This window comes from Gambusia affinis, linkage group LG14 (genome assembly GCF_019740435.1).
Source record: "Gambusia affinis linkage group LG14, SWU_Gaff_1.0, whole genome shotgun sequence".
NCBI lineage: Eukaryota > Metazoa > Chordata > Actinopteri > Cyprinodontiformes > Poeciliidae > Gambusia > Gambusia affinis.
Window position 1 is genome coordinate 27,031,878 of NC_057881.1, and position 27,212 is coordinate 27,059,089.

At 36.8% G+C, this 27,212-nt stretch overlaps 2 protein-coding genes across 7 annotated transcripts; both read left to right on the forward strand.

Annotated features, from left to right (window-relative positions):
• Window positions 1–3,944: 3,944 nt before the first annotated feature.
• polr1h (RNA polymerase I subunit H) lies at window positions 3,945–5,564 on the forward strand. Of its 2 annotated transcripts, none has more exons than XM_044139188.1 (5): window positions 3,945–4,051; window positions 4,746–4,906; window positions 5,064–5,167; window positions 5,250–5,359; window positions 5,432–5,564. In XM_044139188.1, the coding sequence occupies exons 2-5, from the start codon at window positions 4,750–4,752 to the stop codon at window positions 5,454–5,456; spliced, it is 396 nt and encodes a 131-aa protein (XP_043995123.1). In that variant the 5' UTR covers window positions 3,945–4,051; window positions 4,746–4,749; the 3' UTR covers window positions 5,457–5,564. The 2 variants fall into 2 exon arrangements, with proteins under 2 accessions (XP_043995123.1, XP_043995124.1); XM_044139189.1 differs by having other exon boundaries at window positions 3,972–4,051; window positions 4,725–4,906.
• A 2,904-nt stretch (window positions 5,565–8,468) lies between these two features.
• Window positions 8,469–26,779, forward strand: gtf2h4 (general transcription factor IIH, polypeptide 4). Of its 5 annotated transcripts, none has more exons than XM_044139183.1 (15): window positions 8,474–8,578; window positions 13,954–14,058; window positions 14,129–14,247; window positions 14,331–14,435; window positions 15,505–15,636; window positions 17,652–17,834; window positions 18,826–18,934; window positions 19,269–19,337; window positions 19,557–19,640; window positions 19,945–20,110; window positions 20,646–20,776; window positions 22,284–22,331; window positions 22,425–22,503; window positions 23,269–23,330; window positions 25,675–26,779. In XM_044139183.1, the coding sequence occupies exons 3-15, from the start codon at window positions 14,129–14,131 to the stop codon at window positions 25,783–25,785; spliced, it is 1,398 nt and encodes a 465-aa protein (XP_043995118.1). In that variant the 5' UTR covers window positions 8,474–8,578; window positions 13,954–14,058; the 3' UTR covers window positions 25,786–26,779. The 5 variants fall into 5 exon arrangements, with proteins under 5 accessions (XP_043995114.1, XP_043995118.1, XP_043995117.1 ...); XM_044139182.1 differs by lacking the exon at window positions 8,474–8,578 and adding an exon at window positions 13,708–13,832 and having other exon boundaries at window positions 13,931–14,058; XM_044139180.1 differs by lacking the exon at window positions 8,474–8,578 and adding an exon at window positions 13,719–13,832.
• The last annotated feature ends 433 nt before the right edge of the window (window positions 26,780–27,212 follow it).

The following is a 27,212-nucleotide window of genomic DNA, read 5'->3' on the forward strand; positions in this document are numbered from 1 at the left end:
TACAAGTGAAGTTATTCAATGTATGCATAAGGCTTCAATTCAGAGCAGTGTGTCTTTACCGTACATGTTAGACTGGCTTCTGTCTTGGGTTTGTATAGCAAGCAGCCATACACAACAAAGGGCAGTTCAGGAAAATCTAAGTTGTTGTTTTTTGTTGTTGTTGTTTGTTCTTTTTTTGAGGCGTTCCGAGAAAGATTGGGATATATACGAGTTTCTTGAAGTGGAAAAGATCATCTCTGTTCTGCAAAGTCAGCAGAGACTTCTGCTTCCTCATTGATTAGTTGCTTCCTTTTCTACATCCTGTTTCACAAACATGTTCAGGAAGGCTCACAAAAGTGCTAAATTTGCCTGTTTCAGGTCACACGGTCCTAACCAGTGACTTGGCAAATAATTTAAACAAAAGATTGGGAGGATCAGTTCCTTGTGCAAACAATTCAATGTCAACACACCAAAAAACAAATGCAGCAGAGTATTTCTTCCTTTGCAAGCACATCTATATATACATAATGTTTAGATGCAATATTTATTGCCAATTGTTTCAGAAAGTGAAGAGGTCTCTATAGAGATTCATTTCACATTTTAAATTGTTCTTTGCCGTTTTAATGATTATGGTATTTAAGTAAATAAAAAAAACCCAAAGATACAGTTTCTCAGAGAATTACATGATTACATTAGAGCAGTAGTCTCAAGCTGCATTCCTCGAGATCCAGAGTCCTGCAACATTATAGAGGCTAAGCCAAAGCTTGAAGCCCCTGAGGTGGTACACCGGGGTAAAGTTGACACGCCAATCACTTTTTCTTTTGCAGGTAATCCATTTATTATCTTGACTTGGCAATCATAGACTTATTTCCTTTGTACAAGTCATTCCTCTAACATGTTGCATACATATTCTCAGTGATCCACACAGCATTTAGTTCCCTCACGGTATCATTGCATCACGTCGTTTTATTGTGTTGCGGTCAAAACTGTTTCCCCCTTTCGGGTGGAACACACCTGCCCTCATTAACACCAGGTACTACCTAAATAGACAGCTGACAGATCATGTGACCCGAACATTTGGAATACAGAAAGTCATAATCTGCTCCTACAAACATTTTAATAAGTCCCTTGTTCTATATTAAATGATGAAACTGCTTCACTAGTATTACTAGTATACTAGTATTATTCTGCAGAGCTTTGCTAATGGGCTGCTGAAGCAGAGAGATAATTAAAGGTTGCAGGAGACAGTCCCGTTCTGTGTGTGTGCTCAGAGAACCAGCTGGGGAGAAGAAACTCTGTTGGTCAAGGCTGGTTTCTATAAATAGTAATCTCCAGCTCTAAAATGAAGGCAGAAGCCTGAACTGTTTGTGTCCAGGATGTGTGGGGTCTGCAGTGATTTCAGTTGCCCCTTTTCCTGAACTTTGACCTGTACAAGTCCTGGATGTAGGATAAGTCAGCACTGATAATCGGCCTCTATCCCACCATTTGCCAAAAGCTAAGGAATTTTACTTTAGGATGTTTTCTGTACTGATATTTTTCCTGTGACATATCATTGCATCAATCAAACAAATTATGTTCCACCCTAATAAGCAGACCAGCACACACAGTGCTGCTTGAAAGTTTGTGAACTAGTTGAGTAGTTTAGATTTTTCATTTTTTTAACCATAATTCTCTTATTTTCTCATTACCAGTTTTTGTATACGAGATGTCAGGTTTATGTTCATTGATTCCTTTTGCTTATTTTGAGGGAAATGTGTGAATTGCAAGCAGACTAAATGAAACTTGGAATCAGAGCATCTGCAAAAATTAATCAACCACAGCTCCACTGGTAAAGACAATCAGGTAAAAGACTCAGGTGATACACATTTGAGTGCTCGAGTAATCAGTTAAGCAGACCAATCAAATGAGACATCTTTGAGAAAGGTTTTGAGGTGCACTGGTTAAAAGGGGAGGAAACCAACCAAACCACTGTTGTGTCAAGGCATAAAGACCAGATCAACAATGCTGAGAGAAAAGGAGACATCTGAGGACATCAGGAAGAAGGCGGTGACCGCCCATCGGTCTGGGGAAAGCTATAAGATCATCGCCAAAAGATTCCAGCTTCATCCATCAACTGTGAGACAAATCATTTACAAATGGAGGGCACTCTGCCGCTTCTTTGCCCAGAAGTGGACGGCCATCAAAACTTACACAAAGAAGCACCAGAAAAATAATAATGCAGGTAAAGGCCAACCCACGCATCACCTTCAAAGAGTTGCAGACTCTCTGTCAGCGTCTGGGGTAAATGTGCATGCACCTACGATCAGGTGAAATATCAATAGACATGACATTCATGGGAGAGTTGCTAGAAGGAAGCCTCTGCTCTCAAGAAAGAACAAATCTGCACGTTTAAAATTTGCCAAAGAGCACTTGGACAAACCAGAGGCTTTCTGAAAGTCCATTCTCTGGACGGATGAGTCCAAAATTGAATTACTTGGCTACAATCACAGGCGCCATGTTTGGATAAAAGTAAACATTAAAGAGAAGACCCTCCTCCCAACAGTGACGCATGGTGGTGGAACTGTGAAAGTCTGGTCCTGCTTTTCTGCCTCCGGACCTGGACGACTCCATATAATACAGGGAACCATCAATTCCCAGGAATATCAACAAATTGTTGACCAGAATCTCCTGCCATCAGTCAGGGAGTTGAAGCTGGGATGGAAATGGATTATGCAACAAGACAACGACCCAAAGCATTCCAGCAAAAATACCAAAGAATGGCTTAAGAGAAAGAAGATTGGCACTCTGGATTGGCCCAGTCAAAGTCCAGATTTCAATCCTATAGAAATGCTGTGTCAAGATCTGAAAGGGGCAGTACATGCCAGATGCCCCTCTAACCTCACTCAACTGGTAGCGTTCTGCAAGCAGTGGACAAAAATCCCAAAAAGCAGATGTGAGACACTCGTTTGTGGTTACAGAAGACGTCTAGTTGAAGTAATGGCTGCAACAGGAGCTGCCACAAGGTTTAACTGGAAGAGTTCACATACTTTTGCACTTGGCAGATTTTCTGTTTTCTGACAGATAAAATAAATAAAAAAACATATATATTTTTTTCTTTGTTTCCCTTATTTGGAAGGTCTGCTTTACAATTTGAGATTTGGATGTTCATTTCACATGCTTATTATAATTTTTCTTTAGAAAACAATGACCATGTTTGGGTGGTTCTCAAATTTTCAAGCTGTATAAGGACCCCCTGCAGTTTGCTTATCAAATTGGAGTTGATGATGCCATCATACACCTTCTTCAGCAAACCTCACTGTCATCTGGACAAAGCAGGCAGCACCATGAAGATCATGCTCTTTGATTTCTCCAGTGTATCTAACACAATGCAGCCTGATCTGCTCTGTGAGAAACTCCAGAAGACACAAGAGAAGGCCTCAACAATCGCCTCGATCTATATATGACTACCTAACAAACAGACCACAGTTTGTGAGACTGAAGGACTGAGTGTCTAACCAGGTGGTCGGCAACACAGGAGCACCACAGGGAACTGTACTCTCACTATTCCTTTTCACTATGTACTCTTCAGACTTCCAGCATAAATCCGACTTTTGTCATCTACAGAAATACTCTGATCACTTATCTAATTTCCTTAATGTCAGGTTTCCTCATGTCTCAGGACTCTTTAAAAAGGTATTATGATTGGTGCTCTTGGATTAATTAAATATATATATATTTCCTAGATGTAATTATTATTTTTTGAATGAATACATTTCAATTCCATGAATCTAAAACTATACTTCAGATATAACTTTATCATTTTGTGCATTAGTTCTTAAAAAGAAGCTGTAAAACTCTAACTATATATCATACTTTTTTAATTTGTAAATTTCAAGTAAATTTTCTTATTTATGTGACACTTTAGGCCAGTTAAAGATGGGAAAAACTTTAGAGTAACTGCAATATTGCAAACCAGAAGAGGGCAGTAATGCGATAAGTAAGGGATGCCAGCCGGTATTAAACGCCGAAGAAGAAGACGTCCGGCATGTGAAAACAAAAACTTCTGATTGTGCGTGGCTGCTGAGTGTAAAAGGTAAGTTTTACAAATTTATAGCAAAGTCACAGAGAGAACACCTGTCACCTTCTCGTGTTATACATCTCCTAAAGAGATAATGTTGCAAACTTCAGTCTGAATGAAAATGTACCACGAACGGTACCATAACATTAGATTAGCAGACATTTTCCGGTGTTTTTTTTTCGGATTGGGAAACGAAACGGCGATCTGTAATTATTGTCGATCAGTTAAACAGTGGAACATGTCTTATTAGAATGTAATAAATATTTAGAGGAACGTCAGCATTTAAAGTCGGTTAAACAGAGAAGAAAAGTATTTTCTATAATCAATCTATTAGATGTGTCAAAATCTATTCGAAATCAGTTAAATAAAAAAAAAAAAACGGTTGTTTAATCGTATTAAACATTAAACATATGTATGCAGACGCTCACACACACGTTTGATGTATGTTTTGATAAATTCCCTCAGACCATCATTTATGATCACACTGCAGTCCGGTAGGTGGTGGTAAATGCACTTTAAGTTGGTTTGCCATCCGCTAATAAAATACAGTAGCAGTAGTTGTAGCAGTAGAATACTTTCAGTGGTTCAACAGCAGAACATAACTTGAATCTCAGCTGTTAAGTTGTGTTTTCTGGAAACGTTGGCCTTCTTGTGACTGAACAAACGTTCTCCTGTTCTGTAAACCCAGAGCTCTGCTTCTGTTCCGTAGATTAATGGAAACAGTTACTTGCATTGCCTTTCCAAAGAAAGACATGTCTCGTTCTGCTGGTGACCCAAACTTCTGTCAAGAATGCGGGAATGTTCTCCCGCTCCCCGGAATATCTGACACAGTCCGATGCCCTCGCTGCTCCTTCAGCATCCCTGTAACAGGTACTGTCCTCCTGATTCTGACCAACTACATTCTATCTATCCATACATCCGTCTCTCTCTCTCTATATATATATAGATCTATATAGATAGATCTATACATATAGAAAGAGAGAGAGAGAAATAGACTTGATTTTGCTTCCTTGTGTTCATTACCCAGACTTCTCTGGCCTGGAAGTGTGTTCAACTGTGGTGTTTAACCCTGAGCAGCAGTCATTAGTGGCTCTAAAGGATGATGATGGCTCAGAGCTGAAGGGACCCGTGGTAAGACCAGCCTGTTCATAGAGCTCCTTGTGGTGCTAACGGTTGGAGATCGTTAATAATGAGATGTTCTGCTATCTTCCAGATTGACAGACGATGTGGTCGCTGCAATAAAGAAGGGATGATTTACCACACTAGGCAGATGAGATCTGCAGATGAAGGACAAACTGTGTTCTTCACCTGTGTAAACTGCAGGTGACTTCAAAAGACCTTTACATTTCTATACAGCTGTGATGAATTTCCTCAGTTTCTATCTTTATGTTTTAGGTATCAAGAGAAGGAAGACTCCTGACAGAATTGTTCCAAGTTCAAGATTGTTGTCAACCAGACTCAACAAACTCTACTTTTCATGTATGACTTGTTTGTGGTGGAAATAAAGTTTGCAGTTAGTTAACATTGACATGTTGTTTCCTAAATTGTTTTAAATACAAACATTTAGTAAAGATGGTCAACTAATATAAACAAAGATGTAGAGATGTACAGATATAAAGATTTGCGGCAATTTCAACATCTTATAATAATATTGCTGTTATGGCTGATAACCATTATTTGCCAGTATTACATAGTTTTCCCGACTATACAGAATCTAAGACTATATTTTTCTCTTTTTTCTTCAGTCAAACCCAAAATAAATTTGTAAAGCAGTTGCCTTTCTTTAAATAATGAAAATATGCAAAGCCTCTTTAAAGGGGCTTTGGATCATTGTAGATCCAAAGCACATTCTCTTCCTAAGTAAAGTTAATTTATAAAGGGCTTTTCACAGACATAAAATCACAAAGCGCTTTACAATAGAAATCAACCTTAAAACCATACAAAACATAAAGCCAACATAAGAAGCACAATAAAATCAAGAGATAAAAACCTGGGGAAAATGCTTTCAGCTGCTTTTTAAAACCTTCTACAGAGTCAGCAAACTGGAGCTGCAAGGGCCAGCTTTTCCACAGCCATGGGGGCCACCAGCTGAAAGGCCGGTCCCCTTTAGGTTTTAACCGTGTTCCTGGAACAACCAAGAAATTCAGAGTTTGAGAACGAAGACCAAGAGCAGCAGAATGTTTAGTTAACAGATGACAAAGATAATCAGGAGCCTGGCCATGTAATGGTCTGTAGGTCAGCACAAGAACAAAATTCTAAAATCAACTGAGCCAACTAGTTAGAAGAGGAGTGATGACATAATTTACTGGATTTGGTGAGAAGTCTGGCTGCTGCGTTTTGTATTGACTGCAAACGTGAAATTGAGGATTTATCCAGGCAGTTAAAAGGGCATTACAGTAGTCCAGATGAGATGACATGAAAGCATAAATGATTTTCTCTAGGTCAATTCTGGAGACCATTTGTCTAATTTTAGAAATGTTTCTTAAACGAAAGAATGTGCCTTAATGTGTGAGTGAAGCCTAACGATCAATCAAATGTGACACCTCAATTTTTTACTTTTGATTTCACTAGCAGGCAGAAGGATGCAGTTGTTTGACTGATATCTTGATGGAAGTGACTGGGAGCAATAATCATAGTTTCTGTCTTACTGGTGTTTAGAACCAGAAAGTTACTGGAGAGCCAGTCACTGATACAGGACAAACAGTGGACAAGGATAGCCAACCTGTCCAGTTGATGTGGTCTAAATGAAAAACACAATTGAATGTTGTCCACGTAAATGTGATAGGAGATATCTGAATAGGACTAAATAATGCCAGCAAGTGGACTATTATAAAAGGAATAGAAAAGTGGACCCAAAACTGAACCTTGTGGCACCCCACAAGTTAAATGGACTGAACTTAGATGGAGCTTTTCCAGTCATTTTGACCACTCAAAGCACTTTACACTAGAGTCACATTCACACACACATTTGTACACCAATACACAGATTGATAGGCAATTAGGGGTTAAGTGCCTTGCCCAGAGGCACATAGACATGTGGCAGGAGGAAGCTGGAATTGAACCTACAACCTTCCGATTGCAAGACAACTACTCTACCATACAGCCACAGTCGCCCTTAATAAAATGAAGGGGAGGCATAGTCAGAGGAAAACCTGTCAGTCTAAATGCAGAATGTAAATATGATGGGAGCCAGTCCAAAGCTAAGCCAGAGATGCCAGTCGGGACCTTTAGCCTGTTTAACAGGATTGCATGGTGGACAGGATCAAAGGCTGCACTGAGATCTTCTAAAACCAGCACTGACTATTTTCCCTCATCAGCAGCCATTAACAGATCATTACGGACTTTTACTAAAGCAATTTCAGTGAATGAAAATATTTAACCTCTAGAACCCGACGGACCCACCGGTGGGTCCAGCTGCCATGTGACCTCGGCTCGCTTAGGGTGTAAGAGGTTAATTGTTGCAGGAACAAAAAATCTGCTATTACACTTCTGCCAATGTTACAAATAGATTGACCTTCTATGATCTATATTTCATCTATAGGTTTATTTCTTGTCTAATTATTTTTAGTTACTCTAGTTTAATTATGTTTAGTTTGCAGGACTGCTAGATTCATTTTCTAGTCCCCTAGACCAGTGTTTCCCAACCCTGGTCCTCAAGGCACACTGTCCTACATGTTTTAGAGGTTTCCCTGCTTTAATGGGCCTGATTCAACTGATTGCAGTTCAACAAACGCCTGTTAATCAGTCATCAATTGAAATCAGCTGCACTGAAGCAAGGAAATACCTTAAACATGCAGGGCAGTGTGCCTTGAGGACCAGGGTTGGGAAACACTGCCCTAGACTGTGTCACTGGCCCCATGTGCCCACCCTCCTATTTCTCTCTCAGTCTCTTTTTCTTTCTCTCAGTTTGCCTTCTGCTCTCTCCCCTCACATCTGCAACCAGCATTCACGCTCTAAGTACTCGATCTCACCTTTTTCATACTTTCCTCACTCCTTCTGTTTCTTCCCTGGTTTTGCCACAATCTACTTGTGTCTTATTTTTGTTTGACTCTGGGTTCCTGTATTTTTGTAAGTTTGTTTTCTCAGCATTCTTTATTAAATCTTCAAAATCATCTGCTGCCTTTACGTATGTGCATTTGGGTCCACTTTAAAAATAAAACATGTAACATGACAATTATATTGGGGGAGACATTTTGTACTGAACTGCGAGCTCAAGGAAAACAATTTTTTCCATAGTGTTTAAATAGACACATATTTATTGCTTACATGTAATATTCATGTCTTAGTTTGCCATCCGCCAATAAAATACAAAAGAAGAATATTCATATCTTAAATGTCGTCTCGTTAACTGTAAGCGGGAAATCAACAGACAAGCTAGAAAGCATCAATGCTGTAGGTGGCGGTAATGCACCTTTAAGAGGGTTACAAACCGCCAAAGAGCAGAAGAGGAGTGATGTTGAGGTGGATGGTGGATCGGAGAGCAGGGCGCGGCAAAAAGAAAACGCATATCGGAGTTGGAAAAGGCGGATTTGGCATAAACTGGTATGTGAATAGTTTGGTTGGAAATGGAGACAGGAAATGAGGAAGACATGGATTATGAAGGGTGGACGCCAGTGGGGAGAGGAAGAGGGAGAGGACGGGAAAGACATAAAATAGATGAAGGAAAGAGTATTAGTGATATTCAAAAAAATAAACGAGAACTGGAAGGAAGTAGTTCAGAAGAAGAAAGGATAGTTAGGAAGAAAGTTGTGAGGGAGGAAGTTAAAATAATATTAAAACTTAAGAATGAAGAACAGAATAACATCAGCCCCATTGTGGTGTCAAGAGAAGTAAAAAAGAAAATCGGAGATGTTGAAATGGTGAAGATATTGAGAGATGGAAATTTATTGGTAGTTTGTAAAAATGAAGAACAAAAAAATAAGGCTTTAAATGTGGATAATATATGTAAAAAAAAATGTGTTGGAGAAAAAAATAGTAGGCGAAAATAAAAAAAAAACTAGAGGAGTGATTTATGGGATCCTCTAGAGGAAGATCTTGATAAAATTAAGAAGAATATTACAGGAGGAAAAGTGAATAACTTGAAGAGGTTGTCAAGAACAATAAATGGAGAAAGAGTAGGAAGTTTGTCAATTCTCATTGAATTTGAAGAGAAAGATTTGCCACAAAACATCAAAATAGGATATCTCAGTTTTCAGGTCAGACCATATATCCCTCCACCACTTCGTTGCTTCAAATGCCAAAGGTATGGACACATAGCAGCAGTTTGTAAAGGGAAGCAGAGATGTCCAAAATGTGGTGAAGATCACAAAATAGAGGAATGTAAAGAAGAAGCACAAGAAAAATGTTGTAACTGTGGAGGGCAACATAGAGTTGCGTATGGAGGATGTGAGGTGAGGAAGAAGGCAAAAGAAATCATTCAGATTAAAACAATTAAAAACATTAGTTATGCAGAAGCTGTTAAAAATGTGAAGGAACAGACAACAAGAAAGAGTGAACAAACAGTGAACCAAATCCCACAGCAAAGCAAAGTGCAATTAGAAGAAAATATCACAGTGTCAGTAGAAAAATTAATATTATTTGTAGCATATGTTATCAACTGCACTGACCAAGCCAAGCATAAAACTGAGAAAATCAAAATAATAGTGAGAGGAGCAGAAAAATATTTGGGGTTTAAAGAGGGATCATGGGAGAACATAAACAAAAAGCTGGAGGGGGATGGGAGACCAGGACCACCAGCTGAAAATAATTAATGTTAATATTACAATGGAATGCAAGAAGTTTAATTGCTAACGGACAGGAACTTAAAGGTTATGTTGATAGTCTTGAGGAAAAACCAGAAATTATTTGTGTTCAGGAAACATGGTTAAAAACAACATTAGATTTAGTGATTAAGGGATATAATAGAAGAAGAGATCGACAGGAGGGAGGGGGAGGAGGATGTGCAATATTTATAAAACAAGGGATACAATATCAGGTATTAGGGAAGGGAAAGAACTTGAATATATAATAATTGATATATGGGAACAAGAAAGTAAATTTAAAATAATAAATTTTTATAATCCATGCAAAACATTATCAATTGAAATAATGGAGGAGTTAATGGCATATTTGGAAGGGAAAGTAATTTGGTGTGGGGATTTTAATGCAAATAGTACATTATGTGGTAAAAGTAATGATAAAAATGGAAAAGTTATAGAAGAATTAATGGAAATGAAAAATCTTGTATGTATTAATGATGGGAGGGGAACAAGAATCAATGTAAGAACAGGGATGGAATCAGTTATTGATTTAACAATTGTTTCAAATGTTTTAGCTGGTATTTGTGAGTGGTTCATTGATAAAAATACAACAATAGGTAGTGATCATTATCCCATTGTAGTTAAGGTAGGATTAAATCTAAATAAGAATATAAAGGTAAATAAAAAACTGAATTTTAATAAAGCAGACTGGATTAAATTTAGGTACTTGAGTCAAATAAACTTAGAGAAAGTAGATATGACAAGGGACATAAATGATGTCAATTTAGAAATTAGCAAAATAATTATGGAAGCAGCAGATAATTCAATAAAGAAAACAGGATGTAGAAATGATAAGAAAATGATGCCATGGTGGACAGATGAATGTAAAAAAGCAATAAAGTTAAGAAATAAAGCATTTAAGGTATTAAAAGGGAACCCTATTTATAAGAATTTAATTGATTATAAAAGAAAGCAAACAATGGTAAGAAGAACTATTAAGAACGCAAAAAGAGATTATTGGAGGAATTTCTGTAGTACAATAGGGAGAGAAACCAAAATAGAAAAAATATGGAAAATAATTAAAAGAATGTATGGCATAAAGAAAGAGTTTGAATACCCTATATTAAAAATGGATAATATAAATATAGTAAGAGATGAAGATAAAGCTGAAACATTGGCAAGAACATTAAGTAAAGTTCATAGTTCAAATAATATAAGTGAAGAGGGAAGGAAAGGGAGAGAAAATACAAAACTTAAATATAAAGAGTTATTAGAGAATGTTGAAGAAACAAATAATTTGTTAAATGTTGAGTTCACAAAAACTGAATTGAATTCTGCACTCAGGAAGACAAAAAATACAGCACCAGGTAAAGATCAGATTTGTTATAGAATGATAAGACAACTTAGTGAAAAATCAAAAGATATATTATTGCAATTATATAATAAAATTTGGGAGGAAGGAAAATTACCAATGAATTGGAAGGAATCAGTTATAATACCAATAGCAAAACCAGGAAAAGAAAATTCAAACCCAGGAAATTACAGACCAATAGCTTTAACATCCAATTTATGTAAAAATAATGGAAAGAATGATTAACAATAGGATGGTTTATTATTTAAATAGTAAAGGAGATATATCAAAATATCAAAGTGGGTTTCGAAAAGGGAGGAGCACTAATGACCCAACGTTATGTTTAGAACATGAAATTAGAAGAGCACAAGTAAATAAAGAAAGTGTGGTGGCAGAATTTTTTGATATAGAAAAATCATACGATATGATGTGGGTGGAGGGATTATTGATTAAACTATATATGTTGGATATTAAAGGAAAATTATTTAAATGGATTAAAGACTTTTTAACAAATAGAAAAATACAAGTGAGAATAGGAGAAGTGTATTCAGAAAAATATAAAGTAGAAAATGGAACTCCGCAAGGAAGCATTATAAGTCCTTTACTGCTCTTAATTATGATAAATGACGTGTTTAATGGGATTGGAAAAGAAATAGGATGTTCATTATTTGCAGATGATGGAGCTGTTTGGAAAAGAGGGAAAAATGTAGATCATATTGTAAAGAAAGTACAAAAAGTTATTATTGAAATAGAAAAATGGGCGTTGCCATGGGGATTCAAGTTTTCAGTTGAAAAAACAAAAGTAATGATATTCACAAAAAAATAAACAAGGAAATAAAATTAAAATTATATAATCAAGAATTAGAACAAGTAAAGTGTATAAAATTTTTAGGAATATGGTTTGATGAAAAACTAAAATGGAATATACATATTCAAAAAGTGGTTGATAAGTGTAAGAAAATCTTAAATATTTTAAGATGCTTGGCTGGCAGTGACTGGGGAGCAGATAGAAAATCACTGAAACAGATTTATACTGGAATGATAAGATCTAACATAGACTTTGGTTGCATAGTTTACAGTTCAGCAGCTAAAACACATCTGAATAAATTAGACATAATTCAACATCAGGCATTAAGATTATGTACTGGAGCATTTAAAACCACACCAACAGCTGCAATAGAAGTAGAAATGGGAGAAATGCCATTAAACTTAAGAAGAACAAAACTAGAAATAAATTACTGGTTAAATTTACAAAGCAATAAAATTGATCATCCAACTCGGGAAATTTTAGGTCCATGTTGGGAAAAAGAAAAGAAAGAAATGAGGAGTTTTGGATGGAATATTGGAAATAAAACAAAAGAATTTAAGATTAATAGTTTAGAAATAAGTCAAACACCAATGTCAATAATACCACCATGGATTTTACCAGAAGCAAATGTAGACATGTCAATAATAGAAAAGAAACAAGATAAATCATACACGGTAGATAGATATTCAGTACAGATACATATAAACAAATATTACAAATATATTCAAATTTATACAGATGCGTCAAAGATAAATGGGAAGATAGGAGTAGCTTTTGTGGTGCCAGAATTCGATGTAAAAATAGGAAAACGGAGCACAGATGGGTTATCAGTTTACACAGGAGAAATGTTGGCAATATTGTTAGCTTTACAATGGATAGAAGAAATAAAACCATTAAAAACAGTGATATGTTCAGATTCAAGCTCAGCATTATTAAGTTTAAAAATTTTTCAATCAGATAGTACGATGGATATATTATTAGAAATATTTTATACATTGTATAGAATACAGAATATGGGGCTGATAGTTGTATTTGTATGGATTCCAGCGCATATAGGGGTAGAAGGAAATGAGAGGGCAGATAAAATGGCAAAAAGGGCAATTCATAATAATATTAGTTTTAAAGTTAAAACAAGTAAATATGAGGGAAAGAGTATGGTTAAAGAAAAACTGATGGAAAAATGGCAAAAAAGGTGGGATGAAGAAAAAACAGGAAGATGGTTTTATAAAATACAGAAGAGAGTAGGAGAGAAAAGAAATGGAAGAAGAAATAGAAAGGAGGGAAGGGTGATAACAAGATTAAGATTTGGGCATACAGGACTTAATTATACACTTTTTAAAATACAAAAGCATATTAATGGAAAATGTGATTACTGTGACAGATATGAAACGATAGAACATGTTATGTTAGAATGCCATAAGTATGAAAGAGAAAGAAGGTGTATGAGAAGAGAGTTTGAATGTATTAAGGAAAAGATTAATTTGATAGATATTTTGAGGAAGAATTCGGGGAGTAAACATATACAAATAATTATTAAATATTTAAAGAAAACTAAATTATTTCAAAGAATATGATTAAAATAGGTGTGTGTGTGAATGGGTGCATGATCTAGGGGGGTGGATTATAAAGATATGTATAAAAATGGATGAGGGTATGTAGGTATATATAAATAGGAAATTTATTTATTTAATTTATCTATTAATAGTATGTGTAGGAGTATACAAGTATTTATATAAATTGATAGTCCATCTCGAACCACACTCCATACCAGTAGGTGGCGGTAATGCTACTTAAAGTTTGTTGCCAACCGCCAATAAAATCAAGAAGAAGAAGAAGAAGAAGAAAGAGCAGAAGAAGTAAAAGGAAAAAGGAGACGGTGACCATGTTATTTTGTTCAAAGTAAATTTCTATAACGAAGAGTTTGTCGTCCTGTCTTATTCTCCTTCACGTTTCGTTGCCAAATAACCGTGAAGATTTTTTTTTATTTTTTTGACAAGGTTGTGTTTCTCGTCCGATCCAGACGTTTGGTGGACAGGGTCATCCTGTCGTAAATTTTCTACAGAATATATATGTTCTGATTATACTAATGCAAGGAAGATAGAGAAGCTGTTAATAGATTTTAGAGGTGAGTAGGTGTGTAAAGATGTCTAGCAGCATGTAGTTGTGATTGTTGAAATATTTCGGTTCTGTGGCAGATGATGAAGCTGCGGGTCCAGCTGCAGTGTAAGAATCTCCATGAATACTTAAGAGAACTGAATCCTGAGATACTGGACAGACTGTATAACCACCCAGCAACATGTCTGGCTGTCTACAGGTATGTACCACCCTGTGTTGGACTTGTATTCTGTATACCCAGCCTCTGCCTGTGATATTAATTCTAAGATTTTCTGTTTCCAGGGAACTTCCCTCACTAGCTAAGAACTATGTGATGCGCATGTTGTTCCTGGATCAGCCTCTCCCCCAGGCAGCTGTGGCACTTTGGGTACAAAAAAATAGTCAGAGGTGAGCGAGTCCCTTATCTTACATTAGTAAAAGTGTTACCACACAAAGAGCATCTCTACTCTTTGCAAACTAAACTGACTCCATATTTATAATTTCTAAAATGATATACTGTTTATTTTTTATTTTTTTTACTGTTTAGGGTTAAAGTAGACTATATTTGAACTGTTTTGGGTTGGTTAGGACCCAGTATATTTTATATGCTCAGAATACAGAACTAAATGTACACCAATGGTATTTTACCTTTAAACGTTTTCAGAAAGCTCAGAGAATGATGATGGTGTGATGGCTTTGTAACTGATAACCATATTTAAAATATTTGATCCAACACTTGTGTGACATAATAAATAAAAAAATATATATAATCAAGCAGACTTGTGGGCCTCTACAAGTCTGCTTTACAGAACTTGGGTACAAATTCTTGGAGATGTGATCTTCATCTGTTCAAACAAGTATAATATGGGAACATAAAGTTATCATCCTGGAGATTGGTTCTGTGTCCTGGAGATAAACATGCTCTGCGAATCAACCCCATTCAGACAGACTCTACTAAAGGACTGATTAGCCCTCGTTGTGGTTAAGAATTAAATTCAACTTTCCTATTTGTTTGTATTTCAATTTTCCCTTAATGAATGAAACCATGATGTGAAAACCTTTTTTATTTGCTTAGGTATTTCTTGTCTTTGTTGGTTGATCAGAAACATTCAAGTGTAAAAATCATAAACAGAAATCTGTGAAGAGGTAAAAGCTTTTTCACAACACTGTACCTGTTGGAGATCATTTTTTCTACCTTTTCTCTTCTTCCAAGTGTACATTTTTAAATGATCAATTAACAATTAGTCCAAAGTCGTTGAAATGTATTAACATTGTTTATTTTTATTCATATGTAGACAAATGGAGAAGTTTTAATTTTGTAAAACTTGTCCTTGTGATTGTGGAAATAATAAGATGACTCTGGGAACCTAAAGCCTTTCTATCACCCTCTCAGCAGAACAAAGATTGTCTGATTGTGTTTCTCACTGGTTCTAGTTGAACTGACTGTATTTATTTGTTATTTTACGTGTTCCTGCAGGGATCATGATGACTGTGTCGCAGTGCTGACCGGTCTTCGCCTTTGGCACAGTCAGCACCTTCAAGGTGGGCTTCAAGGATACATTTTAAATCCAGTGTTCAAAGACAACCTGGGAACAGCATTGCTTGGAGGGTATGTCTGCTTTTGAAAAAGCATCATTATTTTTATGGTCTCATTCATTCTTTGTACTCCAGACTGAGTGATGAAGGCACATTGTCACTGCATCTCCCAGGCTAAAAACAGATTTGTTATGTTAGACATTTACACTAAAAATGACCCTGATTTACCTTGAGCTGCACAGTGGAGATTGTCTTAAACATTTTGGATTAGTGAAATTTTCAAATGATTATGTTTCAGTTATCTTAGTTTAATCTTCTCTGCAGGTCATATTCTCTGGTAACATGTTTTACCTTATAAAAGAGGAAGCCTCTGTCATTCTGTGCGGTTGCCTGGTGTGTTTGGAATGTTTTTTACAACATGTTGCTGTATGGCACGATGGACCTCACTGGTAAAAAATTGGTTTAACTTTAGGCATAGAAATATTTGCCTACAGTTTGCTACATAAATATGTAGCAGAATTTTAAGAGAATTAAAATTGGGATGCAGCTTATTTAAAATAACTGACTCACAAGTCAATCTTTAAATACATGATGTATTTGACTGTGGAGAAAAACTCTTCAATTATCATAAAGTTACCACCTTTATGTCCTCTCCAAAGTAGCTGCAACAAGATGGTTTCTAAACATTTTAATGGCTTTTTAATAAGTTTTTCTATAAGTCATGACCTTTTTATTTCAACATACAAGACTTGCATTACAAGTTGCATATGCTATCTCATCACAAAACCCTTTAGAAGTTAATCTCAGATTTATCAAGCTGTCATTTGACATTATGTTTTTGATTTCTTTTCTGCTCTTGGTGTAAAAATATGTAAAAAGAGATAAAACTTTCTCCACTGAGGTGAGAGTTTTACTTTGACTCTCCGAACATTAAATCAAATGCATTTGTACAATCACAATGTCAACAGTTTGTACTCACAGAAAAAAAAAGTTACTGCACAGGGGCTGAATGGCTTCTTACAGATGGTTGAGCTGCCTTGAGGAAACTTGCAGCACCTCAAGAGAAGACAACTGTCTGCTTTTTTATTTTATTTTTTAAACTAGTTTTCATTAAATTTTTTTATTGTTGATTAACTTCCACTGGGCTCGTTCCATCCGGAGGGGATGTTGGGGCCGGCAGGCTCTCCATGGACTATGGAGAGAAGCTGTGAATGTTACCAACGTTAACAGAATCAAGGAGGATTGGGAGTTCTGCAGGCCAGGCTGACCGGCTCTATCGACATCATGGTGACGGCACCAGAGCATAGAGCCAGACAGAGAGCCAGAAACACATTTACTTCCACAGATCATAATTCTGTCTGTTCTTATTTGTTTTGACTGTTTATAAATGCCCTACACAGAACTGTACCATCGATTTTATTGTACTGCTTACTGTGAAATGACAATTAAGTGACCTTTACTTTACAGTAGATTGACAGGAACGTGGGTAATGAGTGAGAGAAGACATGCAGCAAAGGTCAACGGGCCAGGACTCGAACCTGTGACAAGGACTGAGGCCTCCATACGTGGGTCTACCCACTGCACCACCGCCGCATCCCTAGTCTGATATAATTGAGGCCTTCTTATAAAACTTTGCTCAATATGTACATTTTAAATGTGCAATTGAATGACAATAAATTCTCACCCCAAAAATTGAATCGGTGTTTTCAGCAAAGATAAGATGACAGTCCAGAAACAAGCTTTGATATTTTAAATTTGCCACAGTTTCAGCTGGTGAAACTGGCTCCACTTTGAAATCATAAGGATGGATTCCTTGAACATGTTTAGTTCTTTATCTGGGCTGCATTAATATCTAGCTCGCTTTGACAACACCATGTCTGCAGGGTCTTTGTGTGAGAGAAATGGCTTCATCTATCAGCTTATATTTCTTTTGTAATCCAACCAATGTCATATTATGTAAAAAAATAAAAAAAAAATAATAAAGAATCTCTCTTATTCTACCAGAACTTGACTGGCTAAGGCTATGGGCTTCAAAATATTCGAATTGTTCTGCTCTGTTAAATGACAGGATGGTGTTCTGCTCCTCAGAGGTGCACAGTGGGCCGACGAGGGGAGCAGCCTGGGGCCTGACCGCCATGCACGCGACATTGAGAGCCTGGACCGCTACGCTATGGAACGCTGGGAAGTGATCCTGCAGTTCATGGTGGGTTCACCTAGTGCTGTTAGTCGAGACCTGTCTGAGCTACTGATTCAAGCCGGCCTCATGAGAAGGTACAGACAAATCCAGCTCACTTAATGCTTTACCAAGTATGAACATATAAAGAAAAATACCTGAGTTAATTGTAAATCACATGGTAACCAATTTAATTTCTCAATTACTGTGGAATTTCAGCATAACTTTTGTTATTGCCATATTGCCTGTTCAGGTTTCTCTGGAAGATGATGCCAATATAATATCATTGCATTTGCTTTATTTGATTTGCAATTTTAATAAGCAGTGACAAGAAAACAGGCAAAAGTAATAGAAGGGCCCTTCTGTTACCACAAACAGGCCAGAATACTGAAAGTATTGAAAGCCTAGATGTCACTTCAACATTTAAAGAAACTAATAGAGATTTCTAATTTGAGCTTATTGTAAAAATCCCTTCCAGGGAATGCTGAAGATCAGTGGCCGTTAAGTTTTTCATATCTTATCTCCACTGCGCTGCTGGACATTTAACTGGATTGAAAATCTATGCATAACCCGGGAACAAAAATTACTTACTCATAATACAAACCATCAATAATTGAAACGGTAGTGTTTAAAACAGCTTTTCTGGCGTAATCTTCATAACAGAAAATATCAGCATCCATCAGTCAAATCTTCAAAAAACATCTCTATAACATTAATGAGTTTGGTGTATTTTAACAAAATAATTGGCTGAACAAATCCCATGAAGAATGTAAGTGTGTTGTTGTTGTTGTTGTTGTTTCAGTCGCAGATTTCAAGATCAAATTATTGCATTTATTTAAGGAAAAAGGTTCATTGCTACAGTGGGAAAGGTTAATATCAAGCTGTAGTTGGCCACCCATATCCTCACTTGTTCTAGAATAAACTCTCAACATTTAGTTTAGTGACTCACTCTGTTCAGTAAATTGCTGTCTGAGCGGACGCTAACACAAGATTGTCAACTGGACAGACCTTTCATACAGAAAGGTCATGTTGAAGGTCAAGACAAAGAACTGTTTCTCATCTTGCTCTCTCTGTTCCTTTCAATATAAGTGAGGCTGGGGAAGCACCGTACATCACTTCCGCTGGTTTTCAGTTCCTCCTTCTGGACACAGCCTCTCAGCTTTGGTACTTCACTTTGCAGTACCTGAAAACTGCTCAGGTAATGTTTAGTATTCAGGTTATAGTTATAGTTATGTTGTTGTACTCTATTCTGAGGGATTTCTAACCATAAACATTGCAAAGTAAAGTTCCAAATGTATTTTTATTGTATTACATTACTGCCTTGTTTACTCTCATCCAAGTTCAAATCCATAAGGTGGAAAATGCAACATGCTCTGTCCTGTAAGAAAAATCTGAAGAAATAATAAAAAATGGTAGAATTGGCTAAGTACTTCAACCTTTTTAGTTTTACTGCAAAAAGCAATTTGGATAATTCTCTTTTTCTCTTCTATATGAACTTCCATTTTTACTGTTTTCTTGTTTTTGTCTTGCAGTCTAGAGGGATGGACCTCGTGGAGATCTTATCCTTCTTGTTCCAGCTCAGTTTTTCTACTTTGGGGAGAGTGAGTGGAAACTTTTTTTGCTTGGATTCTCATGTTTAGTGTCTTTTTATTAAAGCAACTGTTTGTTGGCCTGCAGCACCACAGTAGTAGCAGGCTGTAGAGGCATTAGTCAAACTCACCGTCCTGCAGGAACTGAACACTCTGATCAGCCTCCCTGTGTCCTGGTATTTCCAGACTGATGTTTGTCTTGTTATTCACCATGTACTGCCGGTGCTTCAGGATTACTCAGTGGAGGGGATGAGCGAGTCTTTGCTAACTTTCCTGCAGCATCTTCGGGAGTTTGGACTGGTGTTTCAGAGGAAGGTGAGATCTCTTAATTCACCAGCTCTTTATTTTCTTTTTCCAGTTTAACCCAATAATGCAGAAAGGAGAAAGAAAATATCAGATGAGGTGTCATCGTTTTAATTAACTGCATAATTACATATTTACAAGTCATATATTGCCGTGAATGTAATGATCATTTTCTACATTCACAATGAGAAATTGGTAGTGTTTGCAGTTGGTAAATTGTTTTCAGGTGACATGAAAGAAAAGAAATAATTGTAATCTGTCTGTAGTAGTGTAAAAACTATTTTTAGAATATAATTCCTCCACCTTGTATATTCAGAGGAAGTCCCGGCGGTACTATCCCACCAGACTGGCAATTACTTTGGCTGCTGGAGTAACTACCAGCTCCGACTCTCCCTCCTCCACCAACACTGCTTCCATTCCTGGAACTAAAGATGCTGGCTTCATTGTTGTGGAAACCAATTATCGTCTCTACGCCTACACAGGTATGACTGAACAAAATTTGTATAGGATGGTTGGTTAAAAAAGGCCACCTCATTCCGGAATGCATTTTTTCTTCTTTTGTTTTATAGTGCACTGGCATATGTAGCAATCAATTCAGTTTATTTATATAGCACCAACTCATAACATCATCATCTGCCACTTTACAAAAAATCATTTAAATTCACCATTACATATATTCAAACTGATTATAAACAGTCACACAATCTGAAGTGAATAAAGTTCTGGACTTTCTGTTGATTTCACAACAACATGTTCCATGTCATAGAAATCCAGTTTATTCACCCAACACTTTTGCCACGGCTGTTCTTTTTAGCCTAATTCCTTTTTAATTTAAGACTTCTCAACTGAACATATTGAAGATGTCACACCACTGATATGGAAGCAATAAGTACAGACCTTTAGTGACACAGCTGTGGCTGTTGGATTAAAATCATCATTTCTCCTCTGATCCTGAGCCTTCTGCGTTCACCACCACTTCATGACAGAAATATATTCTCTCTTGCTTTTGTTTTTCAGATTCAGAGCTTCAGATTGCTCTGGTGGCTCTTTTCAGTGAAATGTTGTATCGTTTTCCCAACGTGGTGGTCGCTCAGCTTACAAGAGAATCCGTTCAGCAGGCCATTGCTAATGGAATTACCGCTCAGCAGGTGTGTGGACTGTCAGGCAGACCTGCACAGTAACGACTCAGGGAAGTGAAATTAAACTGAAGAGACGCAGAACCAAACCAAAAGCCCTTCAGTGCTCCATATTCTCACCTTTTTACTTACTACTTGCCAGTTGTTCTCCAGAGAGTAAGGTAAATTTATTTATTAAGCACATTTTCAGCAACAATGCAGTTCATAGTACTTGTTCTATTGGGATAATCTGGTAATGCACCCACTAATAGATTGAATTCTATTCCGTTTTTAATGTACTAATAAACTAAATACATAGGAAGTAAAATTTTGTGTTGCATATGAATTATGTACTTGATAATAGGTTTTAAAAAAATTTTTTTAAATGATGCATTTAGAAGTTTCCTACATATTATCAGGTTATCACTTATGTTTCTATAAGAAAATAGACCTACACACAGATTGTGACAAAACACTAATGATTTTTAATTAGTTGATTATTTAAGATTATCCTAATCCAAAAGAAATAGAGGCTGTACTAAACAAAAGATACCTATAATGTTTAGGTTTGTGAACCATCCTGCCCAACGTGTGGCTCTGTGTCTGCACCGATAAAGTTTATGTTTATGTTCATCAGTTAGGCAGTGCATTAGTCGACCTATGGTTCCCACAGCAACATGGTTTTATTTTTTTATTCTTGTTATTATTATTATTATTATTATTATTATTATTATTATTGCGGTGACACGATGCATCAAACTGTGCTATATCAAATGCTTGCCGTACAGAGATCAGAAAAACTCGTCCCATTGAGCTCAGGCAACCAAAAAGGTCTCTTTGGTGTTCATTAAAAATTCAATAGACACAAAATGGAAGAGATACTAAAGCCACATAAATTAAATCTAAATCAAATTTAGCAGCATTGGTATCTTCAATAAACAAATGTTAAATTTCTATATCTGTGTTAAAATGTTATCATTTATGGGGCCCCTGAAGGCCGGGGGCCTTAAGCACCTACTGACTTAAGTTGGATTTAGCAGAAGTGCAAATAATTAATATTTTTTTAAAAAGTACTGTTAGATTTGCTGTTTTTAAGACTGTAGTTGTGGGATTAAATTTATTGGTGATGTTATCTGGTAATATTTTACATTTCCTGCCTACTTAACATCTTTTAATACAAAACACATTGGGCCACCAGTGGACCGCCTCGGGGCCCGACCGCAGGGCCCGACCGCAGGGCCCGACCGCAGGGCCCGACCGCAGGGCTTAACAAGTTTTCTTTGGGAAACCCTGCTTAGAAAATTGGGATTTCTTTCCTTTCCATTTTTAATAAATTTGCAAAATATCTGAATATTTTTCCACATTGGAGGGGCATTTTTCTATTTTTCAAAATTGTATTTTTGCATATTATGGAATATGTAGTTAATTATTTTTAGTTTAAAATAAAAAAATATATGTATAATTTATATACCAGGAATAAAACATGCAGCTGTACATGACAACTTTTGTACCATGTTATTTGGACATTGTGTTTTATTAGATCATCCACTTTCTAAGGACCAGAGCTCACCCTGTCCTGCTCACACAGGTATTGTTGGCTCACTCTTAAAGATAGAAATGATGTCCTGCTCACAGTTTAAGGCACCACACAGGCCCTTTATTTTGCATGCATGTGTTTCAGACCCCAGTGCTGCCTCCAACTATAACAGACCAGATCAGACTGTGGGAGCTCGAGAGAGATCGGCTGCAATTCACAGAGGGTGAGTGTGAGACCTGTCTGAGCCCAGGGAACTGTTAGACAAAATAGAACTATTCTTTACTGTCCCACACTGGGGAAAATTCAGTGGAACAGCAGCAAAGTGACAGATAATCAAAGCATGTAGAGCAAGACAAATAGGGTATACCGCCATAAAAACAAAGAAGAAACTGGATTACAGTTCTGGACTGAACTGAACTACTGCTATTGCAGATAGAATTAGCTAGTTATCAAAGTAGTATAGTAGAGGCAGTAGTGTTATGGTCGCTGCAGCTGCAGATCCCGCACCGCCGTTACTTGGTTGCACAAAGTTCCAAGTTCACCTCACTGCAGCAAACAGTAAGGGGCAGGGCCAGACCACATGGCTGACCAATACCATATTTGGAAATGAGAACCGTTGCACTCTGGCCTTGTTGAAATTCTGTTCCTCTCCTGGGGACCTTGGAGTATGTCCCACAGTAGAGGTTGTGTACAAGACAATTGTTGAGCGTTTTTTAACTTTTCAACTCTCCACCCCTAACCCTAACCCATAAAAAACAAACTTTTAAGAATATTTTCAAGGCAGGTGAAATAAATCTACCCTTAACAGTATATTTTGTTCATTTCTTTTTAATGGGGAAACTTGCAAACTCGGCATCAACATCTATTTCTCCAACTGTATGCTGACTCCTAAGTTCTTGTAAGAGAATAAGGGATGGTATTGAGTTCATAACCTGGACACAACTAGCGAAAAATGTTTTTTTTTCTTTCTGTTTTTTTTCTCTTTCAGGAGTACTCTACAATCAGTTCCTGTCCCAAGCAGACTTTGAGGTGCTGCGAGACAGAGCTCAGGTTGGAACGTACTTTCTGACAAATAAGGCCACCATGTTTCAGCTTGAAAAACACTCAGCAGCTGTCAAGTGTTCTCTGGGTATTTAGTCAACTGTCACAAATGGGGGAATTTTTCTGCCATAATTCGAGAGCACACATTTTCAGTCTGAAAACAGGATTACATGTCTTTCTTTTCAAAACTTTAATACTTTGATTACATTTCCATTTAAGGAAATTAAATTATATTTATCTAGATATTTATATTTAGATAAATATATAATTTTAGATAGATATCATGTCGTAACTATGTTGTAACCTGGTTGATCAGAAGGCTGTTAGCGATCAGTAGCACACTGCTGGCGGATGTTTAGTGTACTTTGGAGCAGAAAGCTGAGGTTGTTGTTTCTCTCTTCTCCAGTGGGTGGCGCAGGTTGCTACAATTATTAGTAGCGACACAGGAACACCTGCTAGAAGGAAACAAACTCACCCAGTGCAACACTTTCATTTTATTGGTTGAGAGGTTGCCAGTTGACGCTGCATTTTTGTTCCAAAAGCAAGCAGAAAATGTTTCGTAAGCAAGCAGAGTTCTGCAAGAGTATGAGAGGTTTTGAGAAGAAAGATATGAATGTCTTATATTTTCAAAATGAAAATGTAGGCCTGTCGCGATAAACGAGAAATCGATTAATCGTACGATAAATTAAAACTATCTACGTCATTTTAATTATCGCCGTTATCGTCTCTTCCAGCCTTTTTCTCTTTCTGTTGATGACACTGAATGAAAAAAGGTTCAACTCCGGTGCTCTCCACTGACCCTCCCTTCCTCATTTCCTCAGTGTAATGTCCAGTTCACACTACACCATCTTAGAGCTGTCGGCCGATTGTCGGACAACTTTCAAAACCTGAGAGATCACACATTAGCCAACAAAAATCCTAGGTATAACGGTTCCATCTGGTTGTGGTGTCCAACAATGGGCACAAAATAATGGCTACAAGTTCAGTTAACTAATTTTAAAACCAGTCATTAATCAATGCTTTACTACAATCTACCTGCAGTGCATGTGGCTCTAGTGTCAGCGTAACGTCCTGACTGAATGAAACTCATTATAAACTATTTATTTCACGTTAAGGAAGAACAGCTGAAAAGTTACCGGGTTCATCAACTGTGTAACAATTTCACTCCAACTCCTCCCTTCATCATTTATATATTCTTTACACCAAATGTTTTATAAACATTAATGTTGTTTCCACATATCATCTCCAATGTCCTCTGGACTTCAGGTTGTGCTGTATCAGCTGTTTGGGATTCCCCTCTGTAATTTCCCCTCAGAAAGCAGGAGGAGAATCCAGCTTTCTGATTGGCTACCTGTCACATTCAACAGGCTGCGTTAAGCTCCCAGTGGAGAAAACCCCTGATTTAGATCTGAGCGCCACAACGATCTACCGTAACACACCACACACTACAGGATGATCACAAGAGACAATGTTAGTACGATCATAAGTTGAAAATGTAGGTGTGAACTAATGTGTAGTGTGAACTATTGCATCAGGTAGTCGATGTTCCATCTTCTCTATTTAAATCTAATGATTACTGAATAGCAATATGGTAAACAGACTTCTTAATCTGCACTCTTTTGGTTGAATGCAGTATTTATTTACACTTTGGCTTTATGTTATTTCGTTTTTATTCAAGTATATTATGTTAATGGAAACTGAGAATCAATTTTATTTTTATTTTTGGTTGTTTTGTTTATTTTGTTTATCAGTTCCAGTGTTAATTGTTCTTTTTAAAATAAAGTGTATCTATCTTTGGCAGGAAATCGCATGCATTATTATGTCATTTCCATTAAATCAGTGTAAAAAGGTCTTCAAACAATACTATCGTCTATCGCAATAGTTTTTTGAGACAATTAATCGTTCAGCAAAATTTGCTATCGTGACAGGCCTATGAAAATGTAAGCACTAGTATTAAAAGGTTGAGAACAAAAGACATGTCATCCTGCTTTCAGACTGAAAGTGTGTGCTCTCAAATAATGGCAGAAAAATCCCCCCATAGTCACAGACCAACATACTGTTTCCAAGGAGTTATTCCAATCTCAAAACGTAGCTGAAGCTACACAGAAATGGTTTGAGGACAGCAAGGTGGATATTCTGAAATGGCCCAGTCAAAGCCCAGACCTGACTGCAATAGAAAAAATGGCTGTCAGTTTCATTATATGGTAGAAATTAATTTTCATTTTGACATTAAGGGCTTGCTGTAAATTTTTCATAAAACCATTTCATAATCAATTTGATTGAATGTGATTGATTTGTAACATCCTGCCTTTCTGCTGTTCTGATGCCGTTTGATCAAGCTGTCATTGTGCAGGGCTTGGGCTGTCTGGTGTGGCAGGATGTGGCTCACAGGGTGATGGTGGTGACATCCCAAGGACACAGCGAGGTCAAGAGGTTCTGGAAACGACAGAGGTCTCACATATAGCCAGAGGAAGCTGCTGACCGAGCAGTGACCCTGTTTACTACTGTCAGTTTGGAATCTTGTACATTCTCACATGTTTTTTTTAATTAAATAAACTTATCATATTTGTTGATTTATTTTTGTGGATTTCTGTTGTAGGAATTTTGTACTATTATTAAATCGTGCCTCTATTTGAAAAAGGAAACCTCTGGCCATTTCAAAACTATATTCCAATCATGTTAAACAAAACCTGGCACTTGTGATGCAAAAGCAAATTATTGTCATTAGCAGTTTTACAATTGATCTTACTAAGATTTAGATTAATCTAGTATTAGTCTGATTAGATTAAGAATGTAAAACATTCATAGTTTTATTTAAAAAATGAAGTTCACATTTATTACACACAGTAATGTGGCTGGAGTGGCATGGACACATCAACTGGACAATACCTCATAGATTCTCTTTGGGGTTTGCTGGCTAACCAAACACAGGAACACCATGGTCACTGTGTAGCAAAAAATCAAATCAGCATCTCCATCCAGCTGGTCAGCAGAGGGAAGCATGAAGTGCTCTGAAATGTCTTAGGACAGCTGCATTGACTTCAGAAATCCCAGTAGGCCAGAACCACTAGATAAAATGTCACCCAGTCATCAGGAACTGTGGAGACTCTTGGATCACTGAGTAACATTCCAGTTCATTTCTACTTGGACTTGATGTTCTGTTTTTGAAAATGTTTTTCAATTTGTAGTTGTGTTTTGTAATTTGTTGATGTGGTTTGCACTTCAGGACCACCTTAGCCGTTAGCTCTATGCCCTCAACATAGAGCTAACGGAGCAATTCTATTGTGTTGATGAGAATTTTGGTTCTTCTTACAGAGCTGACTCTGGTGGCTCAGCTTCTTTATGAGCCTAAGAACTCTTTCAGGTTTTCATTTGTCATCCGCAGCCCCATATTTTACTATGATTTGACAAATATCAATGTTTTGCATAATAAATCTTTTTGTATTCATTGTTCCCTACATGAGGCTTATATATTCTTGATTATATGTATTTGTTTTGTTACATAAGCACACATTCTTACTTTTTTAATCAAAATGTTAATTAACAAAGACAAATGAGCAAGGCACCACAACCAAATCTACAGAACATGTTGATATGACTATCATCAGCCTAATGGCATAGTTGCCTAAACACTTAGGCAACTATGCCATTAGGCTGATGATATAGCTTTAATTTTCTCTTACAGGTGTCAATTCTATTTATGATTTTTGTAAAGGTAATTTTATTTATTCAGCAACAAGTCAATACAAAATGCTTTTTGTGATGCACACTCATTGCTGAGAGACATACTATATATACGTATGTATGTATATGTATGTGTGTATATATATATATATATGAGTGTGTGTGTAGTATACTTTGTATACTGTACATATGCATATGTAAATATAT